General features: G+C 36.2%; 1 protein-coding gene across 3 annotated transcripts in view; it reads right to left on the bottom strand.

Moving 5' to 3' along the window:
- Positions 1 to 6,812: 6,812 nt before the first annotated feature.
- LOC124288967 (ATP-binding cassette sub-family C member 4-like) overlaps positions 6,813 to 15,364 on the bottom strand; it is a 55,447-nt gene continuing 46,895 nt past the window's right edge. For all 3 annotated transcript variants that reach the window (XM_046725561.1, XM_046725563.1, XM_046725562.1), the window contains 3 exons: positions 13,443 to 13,615; positions 12,065 to 12,170; positions 6,813 to 11,769 (listed from right to left, as the gene is read on the bottom strand). In XM_046725561.1, coding sequence (XP_046581517.1) covers positions 11,077 to 11,769; positions 12,065 to 12,170; positions 13,443 to 13,615 — 972 coding nt within the window. In that variant the 3' untranslated portion in view covers positions 6,813 to 11,076. The remainder of the gene's footprint in view (positions 11,770 to 12,064; positions 12,171 to 13,442; positions 13,616 to 15,364) is intronic.

The following is a 15,364-nucleotide window of genomic DNA, read 5'->3' as shown; positions in this document are numbered from 1 at the left end:
CATGAGTTTCGTTCATGGTATGCTGTACTAGGGATGTCATGATACATGTGCCTCACGATACGATACGTAACTCGATACTGAGGTCTCGATACGATCTGTATCGCGATACTGCATTTCCGACATTTTGCGCGTAATAAGCAACCATTACCTGGATGGCAACTTGATACCATAGCTCACCAGTCCTCAAAAACACGGTAACAGTTAATCTAAGTCATATCTTGTATATGAAGAGATAACTGGAGTACGAAATCAACCACCCGCCAAGTCAAGCCATTTTCGTTGTTTTGTTTAAGAAAATGTCAAGAGACAAATGTTCACTATTCTATGATCTACCTGTTGGTATAAACTTCCTTCAGTTTCAACTCTATGTTTACTTTCCTGCCTAGGGTCATCAAATCAAATTACGTTCTAATGCTGTCAAAGATGGCAATATTTTCTGCAATGTTGAAGAATACAGGCTTTTGTATAATGCTTGTTCATCATTTAAGAGGGCATAATTTCGTAATGTTGATTCGTGTTGTTAGGTCCAAAACATTCGGCGTAAACCATTTACACATGTAATCAATACACCTGGTAATAAGGATGAATGCAATTAACTTCATTACAGGGCCCAGGTGGGCGACGAGAAACTGACGCAGAATTTGATCGATATCATGTCAGACAGTGGTTACCTTCAGTTGCACAATTACATGAAATCCTTAAACGTTCAGCGTCTGATCCTGATATGTGCGTTATATTTGTCAAGATGTAATTGCATTACACAGATTAATGCGAGGCCTGTCTCTTTACAACGTTAGTGAGACAATATAGCCTCTATATTAAGGGACATTTAGGATTTAATGGTTGAAAACTATTGGGAAACTTAACATTAGAACAGAACACACCCAGAAGCATAAAGCGATCAGGTTAGGGTTATACGATTGTTTCAGCCGTTAACTATGAGACTTATGTGTGATGAGTTCTCACCGAACTACCAATAGGTTGACATTCATAGTGTAAGTTTCAGGTTATGGTTGAGATGGTTATCAAAACGAAATTTTTAAGGTTGATGTCGGGAAACTAATGGTTTAGAGGTTAATAGTACCTTGAAAAACTGACAATTGATGAATTGCAGGTCAAGGTGGGGAACTAAGGTTTAACATTGTGTTGGTCAGAGCCCATGCAAGAGAACTCATGGTTGATTTATTATTGACGTGTACTACCAGCTGAATGAAAACACAATGACTTTCTGAAAGAGGTCAAGAAAAACAAGTGTTATATTTGATATTATGTTTCCTGAGTAAAGACTCAAGAGGCCTCCTCTCTGGTGTTGTACTCATCGTTTTGGTGTTGAACCTTTTCTCTGCACGAACTTCTCCACTTTCAAAAGGTCGATGCATGCTGTTGCTTGCTTTAATGAATTGTCACATCCAAACAATTCCCTTTCAAATTCGTGTGGTTACACATATAACACATTAAAGATCTGCAAGAAAAGATTTCATGACTAAACAATGCCTTCTGTGTGAAGATTAGAATTTATTAATCACTCCTCGTATAAGGGTCCTTTTGACCACGGAATCTGCATAATTTAAGAACGGATAAAACAACCCTAAAACTTTAAAGACTTGGTAATGCAAAGATTAAGATAAAATGTGTCAAAAAGGAATAGTCTTTCTAAGCAAGAATTTTCCGATGGAACCGGAGCAAATCTTTTACCCAAGCTGCTTTCATGTAAGGTTACAAACATGCTCATACATTGTAGTTGATTTACAAAACATCTGCCTTCGTTTAGCAATATATGTATATGTGCATGGTCATGTCTTAAGTATGAAAGTGCAAGTATCAAGGAAGAGAAAGGATAAGAACTTTAGGCATCTGCATATGCTAGGCAATTCTTATACCCATACCTAAAAGTTTTCCACAACATTAAGATAGGTCACATCCATGGGTAAAAGAGGGGTTCCCAAACCCCCTAAATATTCTGCTCAAAGCGCACAAAATGACAAAAGAATCAACAGAAAGCTTCACGGAAGACATGAGTTTTTTAGGAGAGTTCTGAATCTGGAATAAACAGAGCAGGAAGGCCTGACCTCATATCGCCTACACCCTTATCAAAACAAATTTAGGGTTGACTGCACATCACGTAAAGGCTGTTATACCTTTAGAAAAGTAGACTCTTCCACTAATGAGGCATACTTCCACTAATGAAAATAAACTCTTGCACTGATGATTTATGCTTTAATAGGGTCCTATATGCAACAAGTTAAAATACCAATATCATCACCATGATCAGTCAAACAAGTCAATCACATACATCATCATCATCATCAGTGAAACAGACTTCAGACACAGAACAATGAATGTAATTTCAGTAAGTGGCCAACTGCATCTAGAAACTGCATCACAGTTTTTCGTCCAGTTGCAAGGTGTAGCTTAAGTCTCTCAATTCGCGCATCTCTTTCACTGTCAATACGTGCACGGGGTTTCACAGCCCCACCAAGACCTGTCTGTCGTCTAGATCGTTTATCTGCTGTCTCAGTCTTCTTGATTTCATTTATGAATTGGTAACTATGGCTTGGCTCTATGTATGTACAAGGAGGCTTGAACACTGGCAAAGGACGGCATGGTGGCTGATGTGTCTTCGTCAGCTTGGTCGAGTTCAGCATTGTAGATCTGCTGCAAAGGAGTGATGTCAGTCTTGACAATTTCCTTCATTCTAGCTATCATTCTGATATGATCTGCATTCTCAACAGGAGGATGAGTGTGCGGAGTAGTGGATGTGATGTGATGTATCGGTATCCAGTATGAAGCACTTGTTGACCGCCTCTCTTTGAAGTAACAAACTCAGTCTCTGACGATTTGCCATTTTGATGCTGAGTGTGAAACTTGCAGAATAAGATGAGATGAGCAGGTCTTGCTAACACAGAAAAAGAAACAGCTCAAAATACAATCAAAACATGTATGGTTGATCAAAGATGGTTGACATGTACAAGATCTATTTGTTTAATGTTAACAGCCAGTTGGGTAATGCCCATTATTATGATAGGGGTGGTAGAACTGGCCAATATAATTATTGTAGGCGATATGTGGTGTAGGCAATATGAGTGCTTCAGCAGGAACGGATGTGGTGAGGCAGATCATTCCACTCTTTAGCAGCAGCATAAGAGAAGGAACGTTGTCCAAATCGTGTGAGCTTGACTTTGGGTACAGTCAAGAGGTTCTGGTTTTCTGATCGAAGTGATCCAGATGGACAATAGGGATGTATCAGTTCTGAGAGGTAGACAGGAGCTGTGTAGGTCAAACATTGATGAGCCAGGCAAAGGATTTTGAAGTTGATCCTGTGCTTGACAGGAAGCAAATGGAGTTCTTGCAACACTGGAGATAGATACTATTCACACTTTGCTAAAGGATCAAATCATGGATTCAACAGAAAACTATGATGTGGGGGCAAATTTGGTTTAAATATCTAAGCTTATTGTAAGCATGGACCCTAGGTTTCAGTATGTCCTTTCATCTTGGGAACCCATACCTGCAGTGACAGGTGTTGTGTACTTGTCAATGACTTGTTCCATGATTTGCAAAATGGTTGATTGGTGCCATGAAAACCATTCTTCTTATGGTTACTCATGTATCAAGTGCATAAGGTTAGACTAAAGTGACTATTTGCCTAAAGAGGGGTTAGCATATTATTATTTATCCAGTTTTAAATTGATACGATATCAAATTATGAATCTACGTTGTGATCCTTTGTGATATTTTTGTGATCCTTATCAAAGTGTGAGTAGTATATGGTCGTATCTATGACTGAAAGATATAATGCGAATGATCATGCAGTTACCTTCATTTTTGTTATCAGTGATAACATGGTATGATCCAGTTAGTTTGATTTTTCATATCAGTGTTCAAAACTGGTATGCAATGATCCAGTTTATCCTGTATTTTAATCTTCATCAACTAAAAATGAAAAAGTCTTAGAGTTATGTATAGATTTATTCCCAAGTTGTCTGTAATTCTGAATAAAATCACTGGTTTTGCTTTACACTGATTAATAAATATTTGAATAAAAGTCACTAACCATTCTTAAAGATGGTGATAATACAATATATCTCCAAATGTCAACTACTGAATGTTAATTCTCTAAATATAATATCTTAAACCTCTTTTTAATATCACACACTCAACAGGAAGGTTGAGTTCGGTGGTGGTACGTGTTCTTGTTACAGGGATAGTGTGGCCACAACAACACACTCAGCCTCTTGTTAAAACTATCAAAAGGCATCCTGTAAGATAAAAGCTCCATTTGATACATATAACCTGATGCAACATAGTAAGACTCTTCTAACCAAATTGTTAACACCATAAGTTATAACTGCACAGAAGATTTTTTCAGATTTTCGAACAGTTCTAAAAACAAACCCTATAAGAACAAGATTCTAGTTTTGTGTGTTCAAATACAAGAACTATCTTTCTTTGAGGGTAATTATTACTCATTCAGACAGATTTGGTTGTATGTTTGTCTTGTTTTATATAGCGAGAAGGACTATCAAAAGTGTACGTTAAGGTACAGGAGCTACAGTACAACTGAGTTGCACAATGAGGCTGCGGCTCTTAATACAGATGGACTATTCTCCAAGAAACATGTCATTGTTATGAATGCATATAAAGCTATACCATTATACATATTACAGCTTTCATCTTTAGACATAACATACGCAATGGATCATAATCCACACAAACACCTTTGAGTCAGGTTACACATGACTAGAGCAACAAAGTAGTAGCGGTGGGAATGTTTTGCTTAGTACTTTCATTAAACAAAGTTAAGAATGCAGCTAGAATGCTCTCCACTTTGAACAAGCTTCTCTGTAGCGTGAAGCCTTGTGTTTCTAAGTTTCCTGTTGTGTTAGAAGTATATTCGGATCCGGAAATACATATAGGTTCAGGATCAGCCTAATACAACACATGTCTTGCTAAATCTATTTAAGTAGAAGCCTTAACATGTGTACTTACAATCAACTCCATAGGTCTATCTGAACACTGGCCATAATAATATTAAAGTTCCATGAACAATGATATATGACTGTAATATAAAAATTGTACAAACAGTTCAAAAGAAATTTACACAGTTGTTGAGTGCAAAGACATTTAGATATTTGACCTATGGAACAGCCTTACTCTGGTGATAGTAACATACACATATCAGTTAGAGGGAACACAGTGTACTTTTTCACAAAGTGAACGGTTTGAAATATCTAAATGTTGTATTACCGTCTTGTGAAGCACACATAAATACCTCTTCAGTTATACACCTGTACAATCAGACACATGTACAATTATACACCTGTACAATAACAACACAACAGACATGATCATGAAGAACATGAACTAGGAGTATAAACATCACAACATATGTAAATGTGGTTATTTGAGCAAGAGCTGTGGAAACATCTTGGATATGTAGACTTTGGTTGAAGATAAAATGTAAAAATAACAGCACAAACATGACCTTGTTGTTTCTCATGAAATGATATTATATCAGCAGCGTACACTCCATTTTATAGCCCACAGGAAGCTTTTAAAAAATATCTTGAGCACCCTTCAGAAACATGTTTCATAAGATCTAAGCTACAGAAGGCCATAAATATGCAGAAAAAAGGGAACTCAGTAAACTATTTTGTTTAAGCATTTTAATGAAAGAGGACATCTCAGTTATATCCAAAAGTCTTCCAGGAAAATATTTCTGAACTATTGGCTTGATGTACCTCTCTAAGACACTATTGTTTGGCACAGTGGTGACCCAAAGGTTAAAGACTTCACTTGTGCCACCAAGGAACGACGTTTGATTCCTCATAATGTGTGAATCACCTTCCACAACCTACAGTTACCCTATCGAGCTACCCATGTCACACTTAGCTGTGTGATAATACTACCCAGCAAAAGTTTAGACTCACTTAAAGCATTCACTATATGTTATGTATATATATGTGGTTACATCAAAGATGAATTACTCCACTAACTTAGGGGAACCAACTGCAAAACCTTATACAGATGAAATGCACGAGGATCATGCATCAAATTGCTGAAAAGCATGTGCAAATGTCATGCATGTGAACAGCTGCGTTTTGGTGTAAAGTTTTGTTAAGAATTAGCCAATTTTCACCGAGTTTCATCATTTATTGAACTCATGACAATAATCCTTTCAACATTACGAATTTGTTTTACAATACATCAGTTCATGTGTAAACAATACCTTTGAACAGTATGGAATATTTTGCAAAACAGGTTTGGAACAGTTGACAGAAAAAAGTAGCTATATTTACTCTAGTGAGTCTAAACTTTTGATGGGTAGTATAATATATTCATCTACTGCTTTTTTGGCAAGTCAACTGATTACAAAATACATCTCATATATCAATCTCCTTCATGTCTATATAACAGGTAAGTTTTGTCACATATTTTTATCACATCTCATAAATGTGATTGTTAGATTTCATGTAGCACTGAGCTGACAAAAATGAACAATCACAGGAAGTGGATTCCATTTTGAAAACATGATAGTAATGTTGAATGATACATCTGGAATGAGTAATCTCTTGGGTAACATTTACACATGAATGAGAGTATTAACCTTATCATTTCCCTTCACAAGTCATTACAAGATGAAAGGATCTTGTGCTGTAGGCTCTTTCATGTAATGAAACATCACATCTTGTGATGGAACAGTTTTGGCAACAACCATCAACTGATTCTAAGTCTCAGTTGTACATACCCCCGGTACACCAAAACATGGTTCAGTCAACACATGGCCCCAATCCACTGTAAACTGATATATGTAAAGTTTTGCGAAGAAATATGAGATGCTATGGAAACAAAACTGCATATCACTTGAGTGTATGTCATGCTTGATTTAAGGAAAATGACAAAAACAAAGAAAATCCCTAAATATCAAAAAGAATTACTTTGCCATCAATTTGCTATGTGTAAGGCCTCAAGATGAAATACTGAGTGGTTTTGAGTTCTGCTCCTATAACAAAAACATGACAAGTTAGATAAAGAGCTGTACTGATGATAAATATTGCCCAATATTGAACACTTTGAAACATTCATGCCATAGAGATGTGTGAAATTCAAAACTAGTATGTTGCTAATCTCACTTCTGAAAACAGTTCATATGTGAACATAAAATATGACAATAAACAGGTCTTGATTCAAAGGTGTCATTTTCAGACTGACCTAAGACACACAAAGTATACATTCGTATTACTGGTACATAACAGCTGACTTCATCAGGTACTGGCCAATAGTGCATCATGCATGAATTGAATGTGTTTACCGAAAGAAACTATTGTGAAAAGTAAAAAGTCTATCTCCTGACACTGGTTGGGTATATTCACTTATTGCCACATCATTATACTGTAATTACCATTCCTACGTTAACTTGGGTTGCCAAGAAAAATCATTTGAACACATCAAAAACCAAATGCTAGCATGGCACCTTGCTCAGTGAGCAATGTTTGATATTATTTTTAAAAAACCCCAGCATTATGCAACTGAACCTCTTATTGGCTCAAGCTTAGAAAATACTTACTATTACATAGTTATTTCATACAACATTTTAACCGCAGTAAATTCATCAAAGGCACAGACCATTTGCTACCTTGAACCAACCAGAGGGCTCAAAGCATTTACAATATCAAAGTCTCTAAAAATGTTCTGGCTAACCATGCATGATAACAGACAATATAATTCATTTCTGTTGGCCAAACTCTTTGAAAATAAGTGTGGTTTCACGTTTATACATAGAAAGTCAAAATGGGTCCATATTGTTTCAACAATTGGTTAAAATACCATGTAAATGTAGACACAAGCTGCACAGAGCTCCATAAGCATTAAAAAAATAGTTTCCAGTAAAGATCTTCATCATTCAAAAATAGATCATTCATTCATAGATGAATTAGCTAGTGTCTACATGATCCACCATAGAAAACATGATATATGACACATACTTTAGTGTTTCATATACACAGTTATCTAATCTGATGACTGAGGAACACTAAATGGTCATGTCTCTTACCAAATAGGTGCTGCATGAACAAGCAGGTAAGTTCCTTCAAATGCCACCAAATACTCCATCATAAAACTTCACATACAATTGCTACTAGATACATGTACAACACTTGTTACTGGTGTCTTCCCATTATGACCAGTTTCAGAACACATCCTTCTTGGTTCAGTGACTGCTGATTACTATCTGTCTAGCTAGCTAGCTAGCTATGAATTTGCTTTAATTAAAACAACTAACTGGTACTAAATGTCTGTTAATTTCGGGAATTCATTCTTTGTTGGAATGCCATGCCACACAGTAATTCTCTTCCAAATTTACCACAGACCAGGAAATTCGATATTCAGTATCAAAGACCAGCTACACATTTATAATGTAAATATACTGAGGAAAAAAAATAAGGGATCACATGAAAGCAGAAGTGTTCCCTTATTTTGTTCCAGATTTCTTCACAAGCTATGCATGCAAAATATAAGGGAACACTTGTGCTTTCATGTGATCCCTTATTCTTTTTTCTCTCAGTATAGGTTCAAATTCCCAACATATCTGAAGCTCAGGACCATCATTGTCTCATATGCCGATAACATACAATCAAGAAGCAGGCTGACAGTTCATGCATTCTTGATAATGCAAACATGCCATTCGTTGCATCAAAATTACCATCTCTCATTGATCATGTATCTAAAGGCAGAGTACAGATGATGAATGGAGCAGTCCTGTTTTCTATAGGGCGCTTCATTTCAGCCCTTCTGTTTTTAGTGGTCGGAGTGAATCTTGTAAAACAGGTCCACTATGACAATACAGACATAAGACACTGACTTAAGGCACATATTTGATGCATATATCAGGAAATAAACTCTGGATGAGGGGAAGATGTAGGTCTAGTCTAGGTGTGGTTGGAAGAAAATACTTACATCGTCTATTTATTTTTCATGACTTTAAAGAATGTTAAATCACAACAGCAAGCTTTCATGGAAAAACAATGACAGCAATTTCTACATGTAGCCATATTTGACAAACTTTTATGTGAGCAGTAACTAACATAAGTCAGTTTGTCTTTTAGACATTTGGTATAGAAAATAATTCATTTTAGGGTGTACAAATATTTGGTGTAATAATCATATTTACATGAAATGAAAACCTCATCCAACCAGTTTCTGGGGATTGCAATTTACAAAAGACATATAGGATATAATCTCACTTGGACTTTCAGCCAGTGTTCGCTAAACTACATTAATTCATTTATGGAATGTAATAGTACATAGGTGTAAGAGAGATCAATAATCACAAACAGATAATAAATCGTGGTAAGGAATGTGGTTAACAATTGTAAAAGAAATCAAAATTACAGGCATTGATGTGATAAAAATCCAGAAAAAGAACTCCTTATCAAAATTATCACATGGGGCACATGGACACAATAATTCCATAAAGAGGAAGACACACATGGTTGACTGTTAGAATCTGGAGTCTCCATATCACACACCTTGAGCCTCCATTTAATGTAGTTACAATTATCAATGCAATATCCAAATATTATAAACATACAAAAGTTTAAACATTCGACCTTTAGATATAAAACAAGAGTTCTTGTATCCTAAATAATATTGCAACAAATTCCATATTTCTCTGAATAAAAAATGAAAACATGGCTGATAATCTCTGTATCATGATTGCACGGACATGTCTCTTGTGTCCAGATTTTGGCAATGTCATGAAACACTGGTGCTAATATGTCAGTTTTGTCTTTCCTAATTAAGCATCTGTAACAGAACAAAACATTCATTTTTACAGTACTATTTTCTGGGTTTCTTTCTTACTTATTGAAAACAGTCATGTCCACTACTAATAGTATACGATGAGGATATTTCGCATAAAATATAGCTCACAACACATCTGTCCATTGAAAAACATTATAGCAAAAAATAATACAACTAAACAAATGACATGAATATAATTAATAAATCTGATATTTCCTTTCAAAACACAATCCTGGAAGACTCATTTTGTAACAGTTACCATATGTAGATTGTCCCACTAGGAAATATAACAACTGGTGTATAAAATGTTTATAATTACCATAAATATTGAGCAATATACAAGCGGTATTTGCACAGACTAACCACAGTCTGCCCCTGTCAAGTCCAAAATGATTACACCTCCTGAATACAAAGGGTAAAGAAAATATTAAGGAAATAGTTGTTGCATTTCTTGTTAGCATTAAGATGTCTTTTTAATAACAGAATAAATATATCCTTAAAATGGCTTGGTTCAACAAGCATAATATTTATCAGCATTAATACTCTGCCACTTGCATCCCATGCTATTCATATGTATTCCCAAGACAACATCATTGCCTTTGACAAGGAGAGCTACAGAACATCTAATACATAGTGTGGCAAATTCAAACATTCAACAGATATTGTTGAACTCAGTGACAAAGGTAACATTTTGGCAGTTCTTAAACCGTTTACTTATTCTAAAGCACAAAGTTAAGAATTCAATGAGAATATATAAACCAACATACTCCAGACAGCCTGAACAAAGCCTATTGAGTGCCTTTGACTGCCAGAAGCTTAGGATATGGATCCATGGAAACTCAAATACACTTCTGAAACATGTCTAATAACCTTTAGAGGAAATTAGTCAGTTGACCAAATGAAAATTCACACCAAGCAGATTCTGCCCCTGTAAACAGACACAGACAGTTTTCATTATGACAACATTATGATCTTCGGAACACACCCAGAAATTATCCTTGATTGTATGCATAATAAGATGACATCAATCCTAGCCTGTGCAATTCTACTAGCCATCAGGACATTAACCAAATCAGCCACATTGGACTAGATAGTTCTACTTTTACCCTTGATAATAAATTATATTTCAAACAGAGATCAAACAGAAATGGACTAAAGGTAGAAGCAAGGCACTGTTCGACTGGACAGAACATATCTTGAGGTGTTTTCTCTTGATGCACATATCATAGGTAGGAATCTTCTCAATATGATCAGAGTATTTTCAATAACATATCCTCAGCAAAAAATAATCTTCTGGTCATCAGAATCCTCCCCTTCTTTCTGCTTCTGATACAGCCCTGTAATAACGCGAGGGCTTCCCTTGGGGCTGAGAGTCCGGCTTCCCTTGGCTAGAGGGTTGACAGGCTTCCTGATGGGGGACACTGTCCCTCCTCGATCATCATTCACAACTGGAGATTCTTCTAATGTGTGTCTGCCAGGACTATGTGTTACTAAAGGAACTATTTCTTCTCTATCATTCCTATCAACCAAATCACTTTTTGAAGGAGTCTTTCTATGTATTTTTGGGCTTTCCTTTGCAGGACTGCTTTTCACATGTCGGATTTTGCGATGTGGTTTTGGACTTGATTTAACTGGGGTGGAGTACCTCCCATAGAGAGTTTTTGAGTTTTCAATGGTGTTTAGAGTTGTTTCACTCGTATCCAAACTGTTTTTGCTCCTCATTAAACTATCTTTACTTCTACGAAGGTCCTCACGACTATTTCTGAAGATTTCTGTGGCTGATTTTACTGCCTCCTCCAGCAGCATGCTTGCTGAAGCCCTCTGGTGGTAGGCCAGCTCAGCCAGGGCATGTAATTGCCTTGCCTGTTGTTTGCCAAGCTGATCTACCAGTTTACAGAAGTAGCCATCTTTGTGAAGGAGCAAGTTATATGGGATGTCAAATTCCTTTAGCTCTCCCTCATCAAGGACCTGCAGGACATGAATGTGTGAGTAGAACATTATCATCAACTTCAAATGCCTGAACGGGACATGTAACTAACTGCAAGACAGAATAAATTATGAACTTGTGTAGAACATAGTGCAGTGTTAACGTCGATTTGAAAACTGTTATAATGTTAAACTGGTCATATATGATTTTTTTCAGAAACTATAACAACTCTTGAATCTACAAGAATATTATTTTCATGGTCTCCTTAACCGAGTCATATCCTGAGCTGCATGTTTTATCTGAATGGATTCTGAACATGACCCAAATATCACCTACCATAATTCTGTCACAGTCCATGACAGTGTTCAGTCTGTGAGCTATGGTCAGAACTGTGCATTCACGAAACTTGGCTCGTAAAACTCTCTGGATGAGTTGGTCAGTCCTGAAAAGCGATTATGATGATTGTTTAAGATGACTGAAAGATTTAAATATCTCTTTGCACAAGTAACATGGATGACTATGATGAAACATTTTACAAGGCAAGTAAAAAAGTAAATGAAACATGAATGTTTCATTTTCATAAACTCCCTATTAATCAAACAATGACCTCATCAATATCTGTTGGATCATTTTATCACCTCACCATTCAATCACACAACTACTCATGTTACAGGGAGAATCATGAACCTTCTATACAATTCTGTATCTGTTGTGCTAGTACAACATTTGTCTAGAGGGACCCCCAAATTTACTATTTTCATGAGAATAATGTATGTATTGTATTTGTGCTAATCTTGTAGCAACTATTGTTCTAGTAACACTCCTGTAACTCCTTTATTGCTGCAGAGAATCATGCTACATCAGTTATTCTAGTGAAAATCTTGCATCTGCTGTTATATTCTAGTGAGAATCCTGCACCTTTGGCTATTCTACTGAGAACCCTGCACCTTCTGTTGATCTAGTGAGAATTCTCCACCATCAGTAATTCTAGTGATAACCCTGCACCTTCTGTTTTATTCTACTGAGAACCCTGCACCTTTTGTTGTTCTAGTGAGAATTCTCCATCAGTAATTCTAGTGAGAATCCTGCACCTTCAGTAATTCTAGTGAGAATCTTGCACCTTCAGTTATTGTAGTGAGAACCCTGCACCTTCAGTAATTCTAGTGAGAACCCTGCACCTTCAGTAACTCTAGTAAGCATCTTGCACCTTCAGTAATTCTAGTGAGAATCTTGCACCTTCAGTAATTCTAGTGAGAACCCTGCACCTTCTGTAATTCTAGTGAGAACCCTGCACCTTCAGTAATTCTAGTAAGAACCCTGCACCTTCAGTAATTCTAGTGAGAACCCTGAACCCTGCACCTTCAGTAATTCTAGTGAGAACCCTGCACCTTCTGTAATTCTAGTGAGAACCCTGCACCTTCAGTAATTCTAGTGAGAACCCTGCACCTTCTGTAATTCTAGTGAGAACCCTGCACCTTCAGTAATTCTAGTAAGAACCCTGCACCTTCAGTTATTGTAGTGAGAACCCTGCACCTTCAGTAATTCTAGTGAGAACCCTGCACCTTCAGTTATTGTAGTGAGAACCCTGCACCTTCAGTAATTCTAGTGAGAACCCTGCACCTTCAGTTATTGTAGTGAGAACCCTGCACCTTCAGTTATTGTAGTGACAACCCTGCACCTTCAGTTATGCTAGTGAGAACCCTGCATCACTTACTCATGGTCGACATGAGCAGTTGCTTCATCCAGTACAAGTATCTTGTTGGCAGCAAGCAGAGCTCGGGCTAAACAGACCAGCTGTCTCTGCCCCACGCTGAAGTTGTGTCCAGATTCTGCCACACCCATACACAGGCCTTCTGGACTGTCCTGAATCTTCGTCTTCAGCTGAACCTGTGCATCCACATACAAGACGATGGTCAATATTTATGTCGTAAACCTTAAGTAGTTTGTGCAGCTGTTATGAGTCAACTAGCCCCTAGTCTATTTAAATTTATAGCTCCTGCTCTTTCAAGGAATAAACTGACGCCATGAGCATTCACTCATAAGGTGAAGGGAAACTGACACATTATAAATGAACTTATTATTATCATCTATTACTAGTAGGGCTGTGTACTGCCCCAAATTTCATATTGCGATATATTGCGATACACTCTTCTGTATTGCGATATGTATTGCGATATATTGCAATACATTCTTCTGTATTGCGATACGTATTGCGATATATTGCGATACACTCTTCTGTATTGCGATACGTATTGCAATATATTGTGAAAGAACAGTTATTGAGATCTGTCCACTTTGTAATATTCTTTAACCTTCAAATTGAATCACAGTATATGTGAGTAACCACTGTGCATTGCATTGTATAGCTTCTTTCAAAGCAAGAAAAAGGAAAAACCAGAAATTCTTCTGTTTATATTTTTATTTTAAAACAACAGTTAAGTGTTTTAACTAGTCCTTCGGGCTAGTGGATTTTGTATGTCACGAGTCCTTACAAAAAATTACTAGCCCTACACTTTACTATAAACAACTTCATCAAGTCTTTCTTATAATTGTAACTGCTGTCCAAAGGAAAGTTAACGCAGATAAATGTATGATTTCTCATTTCATATATGTATATGACAAATTCAACTGAAACTAGCAAGTCCTCCATAAATCCACCCATACTCTTTATATACTTTAACTTCTTTAAACAGCAAAGGATGTTGAATTTCAAATAATACAAAGAGTCTGAGCTACTGTGCACATCTGTATTACTCAAGAAAATATTAATTGAAGTCAAAATCATGTGACATGATCTTGAAGTGCACATTCTAATCAAAACAATGATTTATGCACCTATGTCTGTGAATAAAAGTATTATAAACATTACCTATTTCATGAATGAAGTAGGGTACACTTTCTCATAAAGAAATGATTTAACAAAACACTCAAGATGGGCAAAAGTCTCTCTGTATTAGGTAAAGTAAACTTTCTTTAGACGGAATAGTATAATGAAAAAAAATTGAAACACGAGAAACATAGCCTTATAATAAGTTAGAAGCCTACGTTTGACAAGGAAAATATCAGCTCGTGAAACATTACTGCTACTACATGTCATACACCATTTACATTTTTGGGTTTAATCGAACTGTTGATATATATACCAAAGGTATTTTTAACAAACTTACGGGCGAAAGAAACATCACCCAAAAAATTTTTTTATCTCTTATCGTACACTAAGTGATTATTCATATCTGTAGTTCACACTTTCATCATTCAGAATGTTAAAAATCCATAATTTTCCAAATATGATTGTTAAATTTCCAAAATCTGCGTTTGTTGTTTTATGGCATGTTAAAAAAGCGAGGTGACGTTTCTTTCGTCCGTGAGTATATTATTCAAATAATACAACTTCAACTTAAATAATTTTATTTCTAATAAAAATACAAGTTTACACACTTATAATGTCCAGTTTAACCAAGAAGGAGACGAAAACTCTCGCCATTTTAATCCATTTGTAAGATGTCATAATATCCTCTTACCTGTTTCTTTTATATTTTCATTTTTACGTAATCAGAAAATTATTTTCTTAAGATTAATTAAATAACATGTGTGGTCGCCTATTTCCCGATAGCTGTGGCTTTTCGCCTGGTAACA

The sequence above is a fragment of the Haliotis rubra genome, unplaced genomic scaffold (assembly GCF_003918875.1).
Source record: "Haliotis rubra isolate DU_JTF1 unplaced genomic scaffold, ASM391887v1 Scf43, whole genome shotgun sequence".
Lineage (NCBI taxonomy): Eukaryota > Metazoa > Mollusca > Gastropoda > Lepetellida > Haliotidae > Haliotis > Haliotis rubra.
The sequence above is the reverse complement of the archived record's forward strand: the minus strand, read 5'-3'. Positions and strand labels throughout refer to the sequence as shown.